Source organism: Pezoporus wallicus, unplaced genomic scaffold (assembly GCF_028554395.1).
Source record: "Pezoporus wallicus isolate ANWC-B61680 ecotype Strahan unplaced genomic scaffold, APGP_CSIRO_Pwel_v1 contig_3817, whole genome shotgun sequence".
Classification (NCBI taxonomy): Eukaryota; Metazoa; Chordata; class Aves; order Psittaciformes; family Psittacidae; genus Pezoporus; species Pezoporus wallicus.
The window spans coordinates 6,862,781-6,880,503 of NW_026635157.1; the positions used below are offsets into that span (position 1 = coordinate 6,862,781).

At 41.3% G+C, this 17,723-nt stretch overlaps 1 protein-coding gene across 1 annotated transcript; it reads left to right on the plus strand.

The window, feature by feature from the left end:
* The first annotated feature begins 2,682 nt into the window (after positions 1–2,682).
* Positions 2,683–17,225, plus strand: LOC130597130 (p53 apoptosis effector related to PMP-22-like). The gene is made up of 3 exons (XM_057405398.1): positions 2,683–3,239; positions 16,253–16,396; positions 16,651–17,225. Exons 1-3 carry the CDS (start codon positions 3,029–3,031, stop codon positions 16,863–16,865), a joined length of 570 nt encoding a protein of 189 aa, XP_057261381.1. The 5' UTR covers positions 2,683–3,028; the 3' UTR covers positions 16,866–17,225.
* Positions 17,226–17,723: the final 498 nt, after the last annotated feature.

Sequence of the window (17,723 nt, forward strand, 5' to 3'; positions counted from 1 at the left end):
TATATAGCTCATTTGACCAGCTCAGCAGACTTAGTGGTGGACAAAAATGTGCTGGCAATCATTTGTTAGCTTCTTCTTCCACTAAGAAAATCATTTCTGTCTTGGCTGAATGGGCATATTTTTATTTTTCTATGCCATAGAACTTTTTGGTTTATTAATATTCTGCTGCTTACTTGGTTACTTCAAGTAGCAATGAAGCATCATTAGGAATATTTTCAGATGCAGAAAGTGCACTACAGTCTAACAGTTTTTACATTGATAAATCTTAATTATCTTAATTTTCAACAGATAATGCCGGTATTTGCCACAGGTGCTGGAAAAAGAGAACTAGCATTTGCTTTCATGTAGACACCCAGCTTGTATGTTTCAAAAGACAAATCACATTGAGGGTAAGACATCACTTCAAATCACAGATTCTTTAACAAAAGTTTCCAGCCATTTCCCTCTGTGTGCCGTAGGAGTATCAGAATTACTTGAGATACTTCATTTTGTCGCCTTTGAATGCAGCTCCCTCTCTCCTGTTCCAAATACCACAAATTACCCTGGTACTGAGTGAGAAGATTGCTTGTAGTTTTAAGGTACTTAAGGATGACAAAGATGGGTAGAAACACCCATGGTGACTGAACAATACTCATCTCTCTTTCCCAGTGTGATAATGTATTTTGTAGTACCATCTTGAGAATGCTAACATTCACCCACATGTGAGTTCCAACAAAACTGATGACAAATCCTTCAGTCATAAATGCCTACCTGAAACATGGCTCAACTCCCAGGAAGCAGGGAAAAGGATTGTTTTCCTCCAAAAACATTGGTTTTCAAATACCTGGCAGTGCCTGACTTCATGCTGGTTTTCAGCTGCAAAATTGTTTTAACTTGATTTGGTTATTCTCTCTGAGTAAAGAAAAAATGGCTGAGATTCTATTTAATATCCAAATCCATATCCTCTTGATCTTTTGATGCTTATTGTGTCCATTTCTACCCCAGCTGTGGCAACAGAAAGAACATGTGTAAACAGATTTGAGCATCTTGCGGGTACCAGCATATTGCACTAAGGGTGAGCTTCAAATGACATTTATTTAAAGATATTATTTTAAAATATCATGATCACTGCAATGCATGCAGTACATGTCCCTGGTAATTGTGGTTTTAAACATGATATCTAAGTTAACAATATCTGAATTTGTGGGTATCACCAACGTGGATTACAAGGGAATATACATGACATTCTAAAGAAGTGGTGGTTCTCTTTAGGGAACTTTACAAAAATACTTGCTATTCTCCCTTATTTCCAGCCCCAACCAGCAGCCGAGGTGTCTTCGTAGTTGACTTTCACTTTCAGTGACATTCAGATTCAATGGCCAAAGCTGTAAAGATGTCTCCTGCTCTTACAGAGGCTTGTTGAACGCCCCTGGACCTCTCACAACCTCAGGCATATTTGGCCATGTCTATACTCTGTGGGAGCTGCTGGTGGGATGCTTCAGCTAGCCAGAATTGCACCGACTAGAGAAGGAGAGTCAAAACAGCCACGCCACTGCTAATCTATCACCAGGCTAATAAACTATCTCTGATTAGAGATAAGGCACGGTGCCGCATTAACCCATTCAAATCGCTTTCATGACAGAGCTACCTCTCCACGGTGCTGCAACTCATTGCTACAGATGTTCCAGTCTGGATGTGTGCAAGTTCAATGCCTCTTCAGGCACTCCTCTCTACAGTATATCAATTTAATGTAAATTATTAATTCCTTTTATTTAGGCCATTATTGATTTATGAATATTAATTCAGCAAATTGCTGTGGAGTTTGCAGTTCAGTATAGATGTCACGTTTCACCATGACAGCTGCAATGTAGCTGCAAATCTCTGAGAGTAAATGAGGTTGGTACTTATTACATACAGCACTGCCTGACAAAATCCACCATGGGAGCAAAGAGTGCTTTACACCCTCTGTGTTCAGCCGCTCTTCACAGAAACCAGCTTTGATCTGCAAAGGGTGCAGCTGCTTCCTGTTGTAAATGTGTCTGGGCTCTACAAAAGTACTAGGTTGTAGCACGTGTTAGTTCAAAGGGAGAATGCTATGAACATGGCTATATTGCCTCTGAGCTGACAGATGGAAAACTCCGTCCCATGCTCAGCAAGGTTGGCCTCCTGGGACATGGCAAGGTGATGGCTCATCTCTGCATTGCTCCCATAGCACATTGCAGGCAGGCTCTGACAGGCCCCAGGCAGTGCACGTACAGCCAGAGCCATGCACAGGGAGTGTTCATAAGGCACAGTCAAATCAAAGCTCAGTTTCTGTTCTCTCATGAAGGCTATATACAGACCATACTGTGTTTTTAATGATAAACCTTGTTATTTCCCCCTCCCTGCAGCTATGTCCAGAAAGGGAAAGGGAGGCCAGTCACATATTCATCTTTGTCTCAGCTTTATAGCAGTTAGGGGATTTTATTTAATTGCAAAAAAGTAAGGTATCATTTTATTTTTAAATGGGGTCCAAGAAAGGCAGCTTTCAGCCTCCAGGTGGCAAGTTTCAGAAGCAACCACCCTCTAATACAAATAGTTCCCTGTTTTGTCTCCGGTTTTCACCTGCCATAATGCAAATCCCTTGGGAGATAGAAAGATGTAAACACAGCTGTGAGATGCTCCTGGTGGGGAGTGGCAGGAAGGAAAGCGTTAAGTGCCGAGAGTAAACAGCACCTGATTTGTTACCAAGTCAGCAGAGCAGAGAGGATCCCACAGATAAACCCAGCCTGGAAGCTTCTCCCTAGCTCAACTGGTTATTGCTCAGCGGCAGCTCTTACTCATGTGAATTTAGGTGGAGCTCCCTTACTCCCTCTGTCCCTCCCTCTTTCCCTGCCTGCCGTGTCTCTCCTGATTAGAAAGCTTTTTCTCAAGCATCTGCACAGGCGCTCATAGGTACCAGCCAGTGCTCACTTCCCGGGAGCTTTGTAGAAGCTTCCATTGCTCTGCACTGCTGAGTCCGTGGCAGAGACAGCTGTCCTCCTCCCATCAGTGTCCCCTGCCCTGAAAGATGGTGAAGTACGGCCTTGACTACACGCGGTGCAGATGGATCCTACCTCTGCTCCTGGGCATAGGTGTCATCTTCGGTATCATTGCACTGGCGGGAAGGGGCTGGCTGGAGTCGCAGACCTTGCCTTATGTGCACCAAGCGTCGTTATGGGAGAGCTGCAGGAGACCTGAGCAGGGTGGGGAATGGTCCTGCGAGTCCCTCATGGATTACGGTAAGCACCTGCAAGGGTGGTGGGTAGTGGTATCTGAAGCAGTGGGATACATCTCCGAGCTCACCTTCCCCCAGCTTTCCTAACTGTATTGCCTAATATTTGACATTTATAAATGAAGTTATGGGCAATAGGGACTGTCACTAAAATGCCTCAAGGCTTTTGGCTAACAGAATGAAGAAGAGAAAGTCCCTCATCCCTATGCAGAAAGCAGCCTGGTTGCTTTAGATGGTGGGAGGCATAGTGCAGAAGTCCACACGTGGTAATGTACCAGTGTAGAAAATATTAGAGAATTTAATATTTTCTTCCTCTCCTAGAAGAAGAGAGTAACTTCTCACTATTCATTGCTTTCCAAAACTTAACAGCTGCTGCTGATCAAATGCCCAAACAGCAAGTTGTGTGGGAAAGCCTGGTATTAGTGTGATAAGTCAGTCCTGAATGCCAGCAAGAAACAGGAGGTAAAAATGAGAGATGGCAGGAAGATATTCCCAGGGAGTGTCAGGCTGCAGAATGCTGCCCTGAAACTGCTCTGATAGGTGGGTCGTGTGAAAGAGTTTTAAAAGATGAAAGGATTTCTTGTTTGCACTGAGTTTTGGTTAACTATGCTATTAAACACGTCCACCCAGGAGCAATCCTCAGCTTGAAAATATGTAAACCACAAATCTGGGAGAATAGACCAAAAGAAGGATCACTCTGGATGTGCCCTGTTTCTTTATTTTTTCTCTTTTTCTGTAGATCAGTGAACCAGGAGGAAAGTTCAAGTGTTCTTACAATTTATACTAATTCCAATTAAAAGGAAGAACGTTTTTATCTAAAGCTCAGAATCTCAACTGCTTTTGTTGAAAATGAACATAAAAGCACTTGCAGAAACAATCTCAGGGATCATTTATTACAGCTTTTGAAAATTGCTCCTGAAAGTTCATCATGTTTGGTTCCTGTGCACAAAATTCAGCTGTAACAAGTTAATTGTAGCAGGCCTCTGTGAGTGTAGGGCCCCAGGACAAGACCAGCTCCATTAAGCATCATGCCCAGTCCTGCTCTCAGAGCTCCTGCATCAGCTCTATGGCTGGGCATGGATCAAGCCAGCAAATTGGCCTCTGGTACATGGCACTGGAGAGCAGGAGAGAGACCATGATGCTTAGCGAGGGCCTTCTCTGTCCTGAGTTTCCATGAGACTCCTGATCTCCAGATCAGGTCTAGTTGGACAGAAAATGCTAAGACGTTTTACCTTGCTTTTCTTGATAATACAAGAAAAGTTTCAACTTGCTTTCAGGTCCTACACAATTGTTTGGTATTTCACTTCCTTGCTTATTCTGCCTCACTCTGACAAGCTTAAATTCAGCAGTTGTAAGCAGTTTCTCACTGGACAGCATCTACAGACAAATCAGAGAGGTCATCCTCTATGTGGACTATGCCGCAATGTCTATGGCTACCATGAATCACATCCACAGTTAGTCCTGCACTAACACAAAAATGTTGGACTTAGTACACACACGCAGAATATTCTCAGCTGAAGAGTCAGCTGATGCTTCTGGAAGCATCAGAAATACTGTTCATGTGCTGTATGGCTGCATTATGCTTTCGGTGAGAATGCAGCTATCATTGGACCTCTTTGAACTTATTACCTTACTTCAAGTAAATCCTCAAAATCCTCCTGGATAAAATTTCCAGGTGGAAAAGGACTCCATTGTCCCAGACATATCTTCATTTAGCCAATGGGAGAATATGTAAAGCCTATATGTAAAAAACCTGCACATAAACTGAGTGACAGGGGATTATGCTGCCAGGCTTCTGCCTATGCAAGATTATGTCATTACGATGTGGATCTTGGCCATTGCAGGGGTGGGTTACCCTGACCCATAAAAGGGTTGGAGACCTGGCTGTCACTGTCCTGATCCTTTCCATCCCCCTTTTTCAGACACCTCGCCAGAGGTGAGATTTGTTCAGATCCAACCCTGTTCTCCATTTTTCATACCATGCTTTTCTTCCTCAGTTGGTGTGAGGTTTGGATTCTGGGGCTTCTGCCTTTCCTCACACAGGGTGCATTTGACTGATGCTGGTCTTGGATTTTACCCAGAAGATGAGACCATGAGACAGCATCTCATTTGTGAGCATCCAGGTCTTGTGCTAAGCCTGATTCTACCTGCCTCTGTGAAACATAGAGTTTTGATAATTCTGGGATTGCATTTATCCACAGTACTCCAGAAAGGTCATAAGAAACAAGCATTCAGTGTCATGTTCTGTGGGATATTTAGCTTTGTCTTGTGCCAAGCGAAACACACTGCTGCATAAACAAAGTGTAATTACACACCTTACTGAGCACAAAGACAAAAGCCATGATGTGAACAGAAAGGACAGGAGTGTTTCCCATGTTTCCTGATATGAATGCTCTCTTTCCCCTCCTCTCTTCCACAGTTCCCATCTTGTTTCCTCTGAGCTTTATTCTCAGCTTCACTACCTAATCTGCCACAGGGTGGGCAGGTTCCAAAATACGGTCTTCCTGCAGGAATGGTTTCACTGACATGTGATACACATGTGTACCCCAGCAGCTTCCAGCAAATATTCTCATCATGACTTGGACAATTTAGTTATCTTACTCCACTACTGATGCCTTCATCCTATCAAAATTAGATATAATTGTAATGTTCTTGCAAGATGTTCAATATAATGTGAAAATTCGAATCAAATTCTTCACTTGCAATGTTTGTAATTCCCCTTGAATCTGTGCTGTTTGGCTTAACATAGGAATATGCACAGACAGAAGACAAAAACCCAACATCATTGGAGTCAGTCAATTTGAAAGGGAAGAAGGTTGAATGTTTCATTGGAGGGGATCTTCTCCAAGGGTTCAGATCTACTTTAACCATATCATACTCATCTAGTCTTTACCAGAAGTCTTCTGCTCTTCAAGCATATTTAGCTCAAACAAACAGAACTTTCTAGGGAAAAACATCTAGTGCTTTAGGGAACTTATTTGAAAAGCATGGAGCTTAGGACAGGGAACTGAGAGATGCAAATGTAGCTCTGCAACATTCTGAGACTTGGAATAAAGGTCTTAAGCTTATAACATGCTTGAGCCTTTACAAAGGCAAAGACTTTTATGATAGATGATGAGCACAGTATGGAATCTATGTCTGGGACATGGCTGAGCTTGCAAAGAAAACACATAGGTCAAATCCCTTCATGAAGCTGGCACAGTACTCCCAGTACTCCTTTGTTTTTCTTGATATTTGACTATATAAATTCTCTTGAACAAGGTGTGTCTTGCAGACCTGAAACACTTTTTCAGTGTGTAATATATTCCACTGCAGGTTTTGAAGATGTTTAAACATGTGTGGATTTGGTTGGAGGAAAATAACTAATTTTATTTTATTAGTCTCAATATGATTCACAGTCGGATAGAAAACTTGTGGGTTTACTTGTCCCATCTTATATTCCACCTGGACCTACAGCTCTTCCATGTGCAGCTACTGCCATCAAAACAACTGCAAGCTTAAAGCTTTAATTTTAGGTTAAAGTGACCAGCTCATTAACGTGGTGCAAACACAGATCTTGGAGAAAAAATCAGGAAAAGACACTTCCACATGACAAGTGGAATTCAGATCTTCAGTTATTTTCAAATCCTAGTATGCAATTTCAGCCTTTTCCTGAGATGTATGGAGTGTTTAGTGGCTGTGGAGATCAGTGGAGGGATGAATGATTTTGCCATCTGGAAAGGACATCTTCCTGCATCTTGTCTCCCAGGCAAATAAATGTGTTGTAGCTCATTCCAGTTTTATTTTGGTCTATGAATGTTAATGCAAAACTACAAGATAGGATGGCTAGTATAGTATGATTATAATGCACAAAATTACTTTAAATATGGCAAATATTTGAGCATACTCAAATATGAGTATTTCTACAGGATAGATAGCAAAATAAGGGAATGCTGCAAAAGGTAATAACTTTTTGGGGAAAGAAATATCCTGCTTTACTCTTCTAAGAACTCTATTGATGATAGATTTTCTTCCATTTTGCCTATATCAGGCTTTTGGGTCTAGGGTATGATAACGCACCATTTATTATTATGTAGGAATAACAAAATGGAAATTAGTTTCTAAAAATCCCCAACAAATGTTACAACATGATCTGTTTCCAAGCAGCAGAGGACTTTTCTTGGTACTTACACCTACCATGGGCCTTGCATTGTTGGTCCAACAGCTCTGCCTCTGGAAAACTGACTTCTCCAGCAGACCAGTGACTCATCACACCCGAGGCACAGGACAGACCAGACACCAAGTTTCCCCATTTCCACAGTGCCTATGTAAAACTGTTTTGCCTTCCCCATTGTTCCCATGACATCTGACAGCCAGCACCTAATCCCAGACATGGGGAAACTCTCGCTTGGCTCAAGCCAAAGCAAGTGCTGTGAGCACAGTGACATGGGGATATTTCCAGAGGGACAGTCTGGAAGACAGCCCCTCTCAGCAGGGTCTGGAAGGAGAAGCAAGCTGTCCCAGTGGCTATTTGTCATGAGAGGGTGTCTGTGTAGGAACAGAAATGAAGCCAACAAATAACTGTGCTGTTAAAGCAGGGACATTCAAGTCATGGGGCCTTTATTGCCAGGATTTTGCACATAAAAGCTTTCAGAGTTTGGTAAAATTCAAGTAGATTTGGAAAAGTATCCTTGCAGCTGGGAAACAAAGGCTGAGGAAGGTTCTGACCATGCCGAGGAAGCATGTGAGAGAGCCCAGGATGGAGGCCAGCTCCATCTTCTGAGTTGCTTGGATTACAGGGTAATGCAGGGTAAACTGAAAATGAAAGCTTATTGATGTTCCTGCTGCATCATAGCATGGAACAGATACATTTTTCTATGGTGGTTGCCTATAGTTTTAATGACAGTGTATAAAGAATCACATTATTTCCTAAGTCATCAGTCTCCTAGAAGTGTAACGTTACCCAGGACTAACCAGTGAGAAATAAGTTACTTCATAAAGTAGAATATTCAATCATTATTCAGAACTTTGAATGCTAGAAATTACGGGCTCAGATAAATATGTACAGTAATGAGAATATCACAACAACAGTATACTTAAGGAACTCTGATGCAAGAAAGAAAGAGCACATTTGATTTTTCCCCAGCTTGTAGGAGACACTCTATTGTTACTAAAGAAGTGTAAGAGAAGGGAATCAAGCCCAGAGCACTGAATTACCATGGCGATTTTCATTCCTCATCTGCAATTGCTAGCATGCTTTCTCTTGTAATTCTAGGGTTTGTCCTTTTATATATTTAGTGGCAGATTCATTTAATCAGACTCTTCTAAATGATAGTTATGCTCTTCAGCAAGTAACTCTACAGAGAGCAACTGCAGATGGCATCCCACTGTTTATTATCAAACCTTCCTTTAATAATTGTAGTTAAATTGGGTGGAAAAATAGCAATCATGCTGAGGGTTCTCATCTCCCCTTCAGGAGATATGAATTGCTGGTGCTGAGTACTTTGTGAAGATCCTCCATGCTTTGCACTGTCAGGACCTTAAATTCTTGAAAGGATACCATTCACTCACACACATGGGGTGGCTTCTGCTGAAAATGTGTGGAAACTTGTGGCTAAACTCTCATTTCTCTTCACCTCATCTCTTCCTCTAGTTTATCAAGGTAATCTGATACAGCAGGCTATAATAACCCATCCATAGTCCGAACAGTGGGGTTCAAGGGCTGCAAGCTGGATTTTGAATTACACTGTAGGGGTAAAGAGTCAGGCTACTTAAGAAGGAAAGGAGTTACACAGGAAAACAAACAATACCCTCAAAACACTGTTTTTTCCCCCCATTTTTATAATAGTTCTCATTGACAGTTTGCATTGTTCTGAGCAACCTTTAAATCTTGAGTCATTGAGTATTGCAGTGCTTCTTCTTTGTCAAGTATCATTACAAAACCTCACCAATCAAAAATGCCCAGGAACTCCAGGTAGTTTGGAGAGTAGGGATAGAAGCTTATATCTCAGAGGCTGATTGCTTCTTTCTACTGGTACTAATTAACACCTCAGATCACACACAGCCCTGCTGAAGTACTAATATGCAATTGAATACATTTAATGTCACCTATTATGTTGAATATGCAAACTGTGCCCAAACCAGCCCCCAAGTTTAGAAGTCTCTGTGCAGTTCATTAACAACCCCATCAGCAATAAACACCAAGTGATGAAGACTTTCAGGATGCATTGTAAAAGCTATTTCATTCACAAGAAGAGTAAATATAGCTTATGATGTATTTCATGATCACAAAGTACCATTTCTGCTTATATGTTGGTGTTTTTCTTTTGCAAATGGTACGATTTTACTTCTAACAGAAAATTAGATCCAGATTCACAGCTGCTCTCTATCAGAGAGCAAATACCTAGTGCAAAAGGCAACTTTCAGCAAGGTTTCAGAACAAAGTTGGCTCACAGTTGAAAACTGTTGATCAAGAGTAGGAACAATTCTTGGTACATACAGAAATGGGATGTAAATTCAGTGTTCTTCAGCCTCAAATGGTCCTGGGAATATAAAACTTAAAAAGATTTTTTTTTTTTTTAAAGGTTCCACTCTGCTCTTTCAAATAAGAGTCCTAGTACATAGCCTCTATTATCACGGAAATTGATTCTGTTTAATTTGCATTAAATATTTTAAACCACCTTTAACTCAGGGGTAGTTAGGGAGCAGGTACATCTTGCTACTCTGATTAACTGAGCTTATGGAGATCTACTCCCTGACTACTCTCATGAGCAAACCTTTAATTTTGAGGCACAGTGTGGACATTATATTTAATAGCCAACTTACTCCCTTGGTGTTCCCTTTCATGATGGCTCTGTACGCTCTGCCACTTCTGCTTCCCGAGTGCAAAGTAAGCACAAGGGAGCAGCCCTCTTTAATACAAGATTTGCAGAAGCCATCTTCTAAGTCAAGCCTGTACATGCTTTGACTTATGATGAGATGTATTTGAACCACTCCCTTAAGATGTAGTTGCTCCTCCCCTTTATTTTAAGTCAGGGTAGCTTCTGAGTTCAGTGAGAGGTTTGCAGAAGTACATAAAGCCTTGGATACAGGCTTTGCTGGTGTATTTTTGTGGGTGAAGCCAGTGGTGGGGAATTAAGTTTTTGCTTTAAAGGCGTTTAAGTCCACCAAGCCAAACTGAGCTATTACTTTAAGCTTTGGTGAAGACACCGCTTTCTGCTACTATATCCTGTGTTTTATTGATAGATGGCCTATGAATAAAGTTTCTTTTCCTTACTGTTGTAATTTGAAATTATTATTATGGGGTAATTGTTCTAAAGTTCTAATCCTTTCTCATTTATATGGGACCTGCTACTAATCACTGAGAAACTTTTTCAATGACATTATCTTAGTGTGAACCTAAATAGGTCATTCTCTGTTTCCATGGTTGTCTCTTTAGTAGCAAGGTAAAAGCTGGTTACTGCTCACATGAAAACGCCTGCATGTTATGAGCTAATGCCTTGCTATTAAATGAGAAATTCGTATCCATCCTAAAGATGTTATGCCAGGGGAAAAGGAATGGAGTTACCAAAAAGGATGTCAAAAAGAAGGACAAAAAAATTTTGTATTTCACACATGAACTCACACCAAAAAAAACCCCAGATTACTGTACATCCAGAGTACATCCAGTACTGACTCCCCATGGGAAAGATATTCAGAGAATGCAGTTGTTTTGAGAATGGTCCAGATGCAATGAAGATAGAAGCTCAGAGAAAAATACACATCCAATCATGTCATTGCTTTTTTCTCCTCATTTTATTCTGTTAATAAATTATCCATGACTAATATGTGGTTTTCTTCATTTGTATAGCCTTCCTTTGAAATTATTTTCAGTCAATAGCTTTCAGTTTGCACATGCCGTTTATTCAGAAGAAGCTGCTTTTAATAGTTTCTGATTTTTCTGTCTATGTACAAACACATGCACACTGGTATTTCAATGCCAGCTCATGTGATCAGCAAATACTTGCAAAGATTTCAGTGTTCACTTGTTTACAAAAGGGCACAGAAATTCCCTGTAGTTGGCATGTTTCAGGGTCGTGATTTCCAGCACACAGGATTTTGCACTGTTCACTGTTGCACAGATAACAAGGGGGATCCAGAGTCCTGGATGACAGTTGCTTGCATACGCACCAGCAGCTTGTTACTCTTCAGCTGATAAATTGAAGTGGGGGTTTACGAGTTTGATGGGACATCTTAAGATTCAGGCTAAGGAGAGCACACATTCTACTGCAGACATGCACACTTTCACATGGAAAGACTCTTGAGGAGAACAAAATGAAATGGATAAAACCTGGCCAAAGCAGTTCCTTTTTGAAGTGAAGCATGTGCACTGCAGAGTTCACCACACCCTGATGAAGAGCATCAGGTTGAGAAACCTAAGTGGGTTCAGTTTTGTTTCCAAAATAATGCTCTTTCCCTTTAATCAGAGAGATGTAAAACAGGTTGGGCTCTGCAAACTCAGCCCAGAAACATTCTCATTACTGACGACACAGAGATGAATCACCACCCTGGCAGATTTTTGTTCTTGTAGGAATTGCTTTGCAAAACCAGAGCTAGAACTGCAGGGTTTGTCTTTCTTTCCCTTGGTGGTATGAAGGATAACAAAGTAAAATATTAGTCTGTTACATTTTCTTCCCTCCACCTGCTGTTTCTTTTGAATTCAAACTATCCTTCCTCAAATTGCTGGACAGTTCACTGCAGTGGCTGTTGTGTTAAAATGATCAGTCAGCAAGAACTTAATAATTGTTGGTGTCTGTGAGCCGGCAATAAACATTTATTGTTTATTGTGCTAGCTGTGTATTTAACTTCGAGCCAGGAGGAACATTTGGAGAAGTATTTCCTTATTGATTAGACCAGGAGAAGTACTTCTGAGCTCTCTGGGGTTGCTTTCAGAAAACGTCACCCAAAAAGAGAGAGACAGCAGTTCATGTGGTTTGGGGGTACCAGATCAAGAAAAACATGAGAGCATAATTGTTAATGTTTTCCCATGTTTTGAACTGCATACATCAGAAACACAGAAACTTGTATTTGTCATGGGGAAAGTAGACTGCGCATGCTATTTTCAAGGTGACAGCTCTTTTTTGAAGGCACCATTTGGAGCACTTAATGCAGCAGGCTAAGGAAAGACTAGATCTGGTGATTCAAACTTTTGGCTCAACTTGCTGCTGAGCAAGAAAGTTTTTTCCTTATGTGTGAAGCACAGTCAGTGTTTATACTTTTGCAAACTGGAAAACGTGAGGGAGTAAAATCAGGAAGGCAGGAAACTGGAGGCACTTTTGAAGTCCTGGATCTATTATGAAGTCCATCAGCTTCCCTTTGGCTGCAGTCAGCAATGTGTTTAGATGGTGCAATACAAGAAGTAGTCATGCTACCTCTGAACTGAGTTAGCTTTAATAGCAAAGTAATAAAGCTGCATCGCTATTGTACACTGTCTCAGCTAATTATCTTGCTCATAAGCTACAGTGAGCTCCGTAATGGCATGGGTGGGCTCTTTCTGGTCTCTAAATTAGCTCAGGGGGCTTCTCACACAGAAGGGAGTTTTAAAAGAGAGGCCCTTCTTTACATTTTGCAGTAGTTACCTGTTGCTGCAGTCACTGTGAGTAGTCAGACTCTCAGAAATCATTGCTGGCTGATACATAAAGCACTGTAAATAGAAGCGCTGCCCTTCCTCTGCTTGAGATAAGCATAAAAACATGGGTCCTTTTGCCTGTTTGGGTTAGTAAAGCCTTATTTTAAGACATAATTGCTCAGAAAATTGCCAGCTAGAAAGAGTTTTCAAGATGGCGTGTAGCTTCCTACAAGCTCTTCCATAGTGTTCATTGGTGTACTTCCAGCTGATAGAGGACCTGGAAAAGGGAGAAATAGGACTGGCACAAAAGTGTTGCAGGATCCTGCTGGTATTCAAGGACACTCTTGCATAAACACAAGAAGCATATTTTAACTATTAAACAGCCAAAAGCTCACAGCCATTTTGGGGGGCTGAGAAAACAGATCTCACAAACAGCTGAATATTTTCACAGACTCAGTTTGATGTCCTGTAAAAGCTGCTGTTTCTTCTGTTTCTGTTCTGATGATAGGGGCACTTTTCAGCTTTCACCTGCCCTCTCTACAGTCAAGTGTACCTGAAGTTGGTGTTGCACCTGAGGTGATTTTTTTTGTCCTGGAGTTTATGTTTTTGAGAAAGAGCTTTGCAGTTAGAACGATTTTTTTATGTTTTTTGCTTTATGTTAAAGCAAAACAAATCACACCATGGGAATATAAGAAAATATCTGGGACCAGATTAACCACTTCCTTGTCAGTGTTTTCTGATCAGTTTAATCCTTCTAATTCTGGCATTTTTACAAAATTGTAAGTATCTGCTCTGTTGGTAAAGGCACTAAGCTACTGTAGTGCTTCTGGCTGGCACAAGGAAAAATAAGTATCTCATATATAGAAACAATTGCAATTATTGCTGCATGAAGCTTTTGCTACCTTTTACCTCAGAAAGGTAAGGTGTTTGCACACTGTTGTCTTAGACTATTGATAAATGCTACATTTTGTAAGGGACAGATGAAGTCAGGATATTAATCCCTCCAAAAAACTCATAGCAACTCTTCCATGAAATCCTATTGCCTTGCTCAGGCCTGCATGTTGGTTTTCTTTCAACATCGAGTTAATATTTTTTCTCTTCTGTAGAAGTGCGAGTCACAAAGTTGGCTGTTAGGTGATTAAGTAATGCCTCGTAAAGATGTAAGCATCCAGCACCAGCATGTCTCTGCTTGCCATATAGCTAATGCCTGATGGGCTGGGTGTGCACACAATCTGCCTTCATACAGTCACTGCATTGGTAACACTGCTTCAGGAGAACCACCTGGGCGAGCCCAGCAGAGAAGTGAGATGGTAGCATGGGCGAGGTGCTGCTGCACATGGCTGAGCCCCCAGCCCAGGCAATGCTTCCACCCTGGGCAATGGTGCTCTGCCATCAGCTGGTCTTGGGAAGCAAGACTGGACTTTGGCAGACCATGTGCTGCCCACTGCAGTGATGGTGGCAGTGGATGAGATGAAGCACACCAGGTCTTGTGGTGCCTCAGCACTTCCTGAGTCTGCTCATGGAGAGAGACACCCCTTCACACATAGGTTTTGCGCTTAACCACAAGCAGTTGTACACCTAGCAGAAACCATCACCTCTAGATGTCCTTGTCATTTCACCCTTCTGCCAGAAGCTGTGAATCTTGTATCCAATAGCAGTGAGGTCAGTGATGCCGAGCAACTTCTTTTATGGCCAGGTGCCCCTTTTTTTTGCCATTTTAGAGGGGTGGCAGAGAGGCTGGGAGCAGGAGCATCCTCAACAAGGATGAATTGCACTGTGACAGTGTGTTAAATTCCTCTTCCTGGATGTTTCCTTTGATACTCTGCCTGAAGTGCTGCCCTCTCTCCTGCACTTCCACATCGCATACTCCACCTCCAAGCCTCCTGTAAACTCCCTGCGAGAAGAGTCTGGGTTAAAATACTGGGCTAAAAAATGAAATGTAGGCACATCTTTGCTGTCGCTTTCAGTCTTCTCAGTCATCTTCCTGCTTACAGGAAAAACAAAGCAGTTAGAAAGCAGAAAGAAACTTTTTGGCATAAGCAAGAGAAAGGACACAACATAAACCTGCAAATATAGTGCAACAGCTAGAAAGGAGCAGGGATCACAAAGCATGGGGGGATGGTGAAAAGCAAACAAAGAGGGAAATTGTTTTTTATGGGAAGATCAGAAGAAAAGTAGAGCTGGAAAATCCTGATGCATTTTTTTTAGTCTGATAGCAGAGGTGGTGTGGGGCCTGGGAGAAGAGAGGTTGAGCACCAAGGTGTCACTTGAATGGTGGCTTTCATACCTAACTGGCACTTGCCAGGGGGAAAGGTAGGACACTTCACATTTTATTACTTGCATATTTGAAGCAAACTAGTTAGCAGGTTACTGGGTATCAATAACCTTAACTTGCTTGGTTCCAGAGTGAGCTTTTACTGAAGAGTGTGTACTGCATTTGAGTTGTAATTACAGTCTGACTTGTTTGGGCTGTGATAATTTTTCAGCACTGCTGCTGTATATATGGTTAGAAGCTGATACCCTACAAGTGCATAGTATAGGCCAGGGGGTGAAGTCTGTAGATGCCCAGTAGGCTTTCACTGCCTACTCCATGTACATACATGATTTTAAAAGTGTCAGAGTAGGCTTTTTACATTCCAAAGAGGAGACACTTTGATTTCTTTGCGAGTAGTTGCCCCTCCAGACATAAACCACTGAATAAATATCTTTTTTTCCCAGTTCTTATGCTAGCATGATACGCTTTCCTCTGACATGTTATAACATAGATATATAGTTTGAAAATGAAAGTATCTTGAACAAGCTTTTCAAAATGAAACGGTTCTGACTTTGGATCAAAAACAGAGGTCAAATTTCCCTACAAAACAGACTCCAGATCTTTAGCTCCATTTAAGATACAGAGATAAACAAAGGCTGCAAAGACAGAAACCGCTGAATTTTGACATCAGTAGACTATTGCCATACCTTTAACTTTGCATGCCAGAGTGGTATGAGCATTTGTACAAACATTTTTTTTAAAGGAAGAATTTAGTTAGTTTCAGGGACTCTCTAATTCTCCTTCCAAAATGCTGCTGGTTTTATGGCATCTGCTGAGTTAATGACATTTGTTATTGAAGGACAGTGTCCATTCTTACACCTTTATAGACATTTTATCTTGATTCATAATTGTTAAATCTAAAGAAGAAACTTGCACACAAGCCCCCTTGCATTCTGTATGAAAGGTCAAAGCTGACATTTCTAATCCATTCTGCACTGAGCGGATGGTTTCTTGTGGAGCTAAAATGTTAACGTATGAGAGAAGAGAAATCTCCCATGCTTTCCTTTTTGGGAGCTGTCCTTCTCACATTTTTTAAAATTAGCCTTTCATTGTAAACCAGAGAAAAACACTGCAAGGGATTTTTTTGTTCTCTTCTAATGTATCTTCCTTCTGATTTCAGCTTGGGGAAGAGCTGCGGCTGCCACATACCTGGTTGGCTTTATACTTCTAGTCATTTGTTTTGCTCTGGCCATCATAGCATTTGCTATTGACACACTTCGATTCAACTTCATACGCGGGATTGGAGGCTTGCTTTTTGTCGCTGGTAAGGCAGTATATGAAGTCCAAGTTTATCTTGTGCAGGTATATCCATACTAGAACTGATATTTCCCTCAGCTGATCCTATGCCCAAGTCTTTGCGTGCACCTGAGCTCTCTATGACAAATAATACAAAGTCTGTAAGGCAGTGGACCGATTTTCAAATCCTCCAAAACACGGGTGGGTTTAGCTACAGGTGGTTATGGAGGTAGGCAACGTGATGGGTGTTAAACATTTTTTTGTTTTCTTCTGTTTCTTCAGCTGTATTCTCCATCATGGGCCTGGTTATTTATCCAGTAAAGTTCTCAACTGAAATTGAAATGACGGGAATCAATATGTTCAGCTGGGCCTATGGCTTTGGCTGGACCACTGCCATTATGGAAATATGCTTGGGATTCTTCTTCTGCTGCCTTCCTAACTACGAAGATCAAATCTTGGGTAATGTGAAGCCCACATATTTTTACTCTTCCCCGTAAGCACCAGGAAAAAAGGGTTCGTATTCCAGAGATATCTGTCAGACCAGCTACATTTTCTAGAATATTGTCATTGGATGTTAGTAGAAATGGCTGGAAACTTTTCAAATGCGTGTAGAAAAATGATACTGGAATTCCACAATAAAGCTATCCACTCTATTTTGGACCTTCATAGTTGATGTGCATTGGTTAGATAGTCTAAACATTAAAAACACTTGTGTTTCCTCATTCATTCCTATGAGTGAGGTATGTGTGCATTCCACTGCATCTTAAAGTCATTCATATTTCTAATTAAATTCAGAAAAGCTTTTTAAACTGCCAATAAACTAAACAATATATAGCATCTTCCTGAAGGAAAGGAAGACCCCACCCCCCAACCCCACCCCCCCGTTTTGTATGTATTATCTTTATTCTGAAGATATTGCACATTTTTAAAGAAGCCAAATACCTTTACCCACTGACTGCCAGAGTAGTAAATTAGTCAGCCAGCACTTCATAGCTTTGCTTCCATTTCTCATTCATTCACTTAAGACTTAGAGACAGGGTAGGACAAGGACGAGAGAAGCCCCTTATCAAAGATAGGATCTTGACTTTTACCCATCCATGTGGAATATAAGTATTTCTTTCTAAATACCTGTAAGAGTAAGAAAGGACCTTCAGTAAACTTAAAAATCTCGGTGTGCCATTGATAGGGCCAGCACAGAGTGGGCAGAGGTAGAGGCAATTTCAAGCCACTCCTGCAACCTGGTTTGAAGAGGCTCCTGGTGTGGCTTTGTTCATGAGCATCTGCCTCTTCTAACTACTGTATCAAGATCTATGTCTTTAAAAAGCCCTGCTATACTGGTCCAGCCCTTTTATCCA

What these genes read in the sequence shown, in the direction of transcription:
- LOC130597130 (XM_057405398.1), top strand. Translation starts at nt 3,029, where the DNA reads ATGGTGAAGTACGGCCTTGACTACACGCGGTGCAGATGGATCCTACCT. An exon ending in CGAGTCCCTCATGGATTACG is followed by an intron (nt 3,240 to 16,252) that starts GTAAGCACCTGC and finishes TTCTGATTTCAG; the next exon opens with CTTGGGGAAGAGCTGCGGCT. An exon ending in AGGCTTGCTTTTTGTCGCTG is followed by an intron (nt 16,397 to 16,650) that starts GTAAGGCAGTAT and finishes CTGTTTCTTCAG; the next exon opens with CTGTATTCTCCATCATGGGC.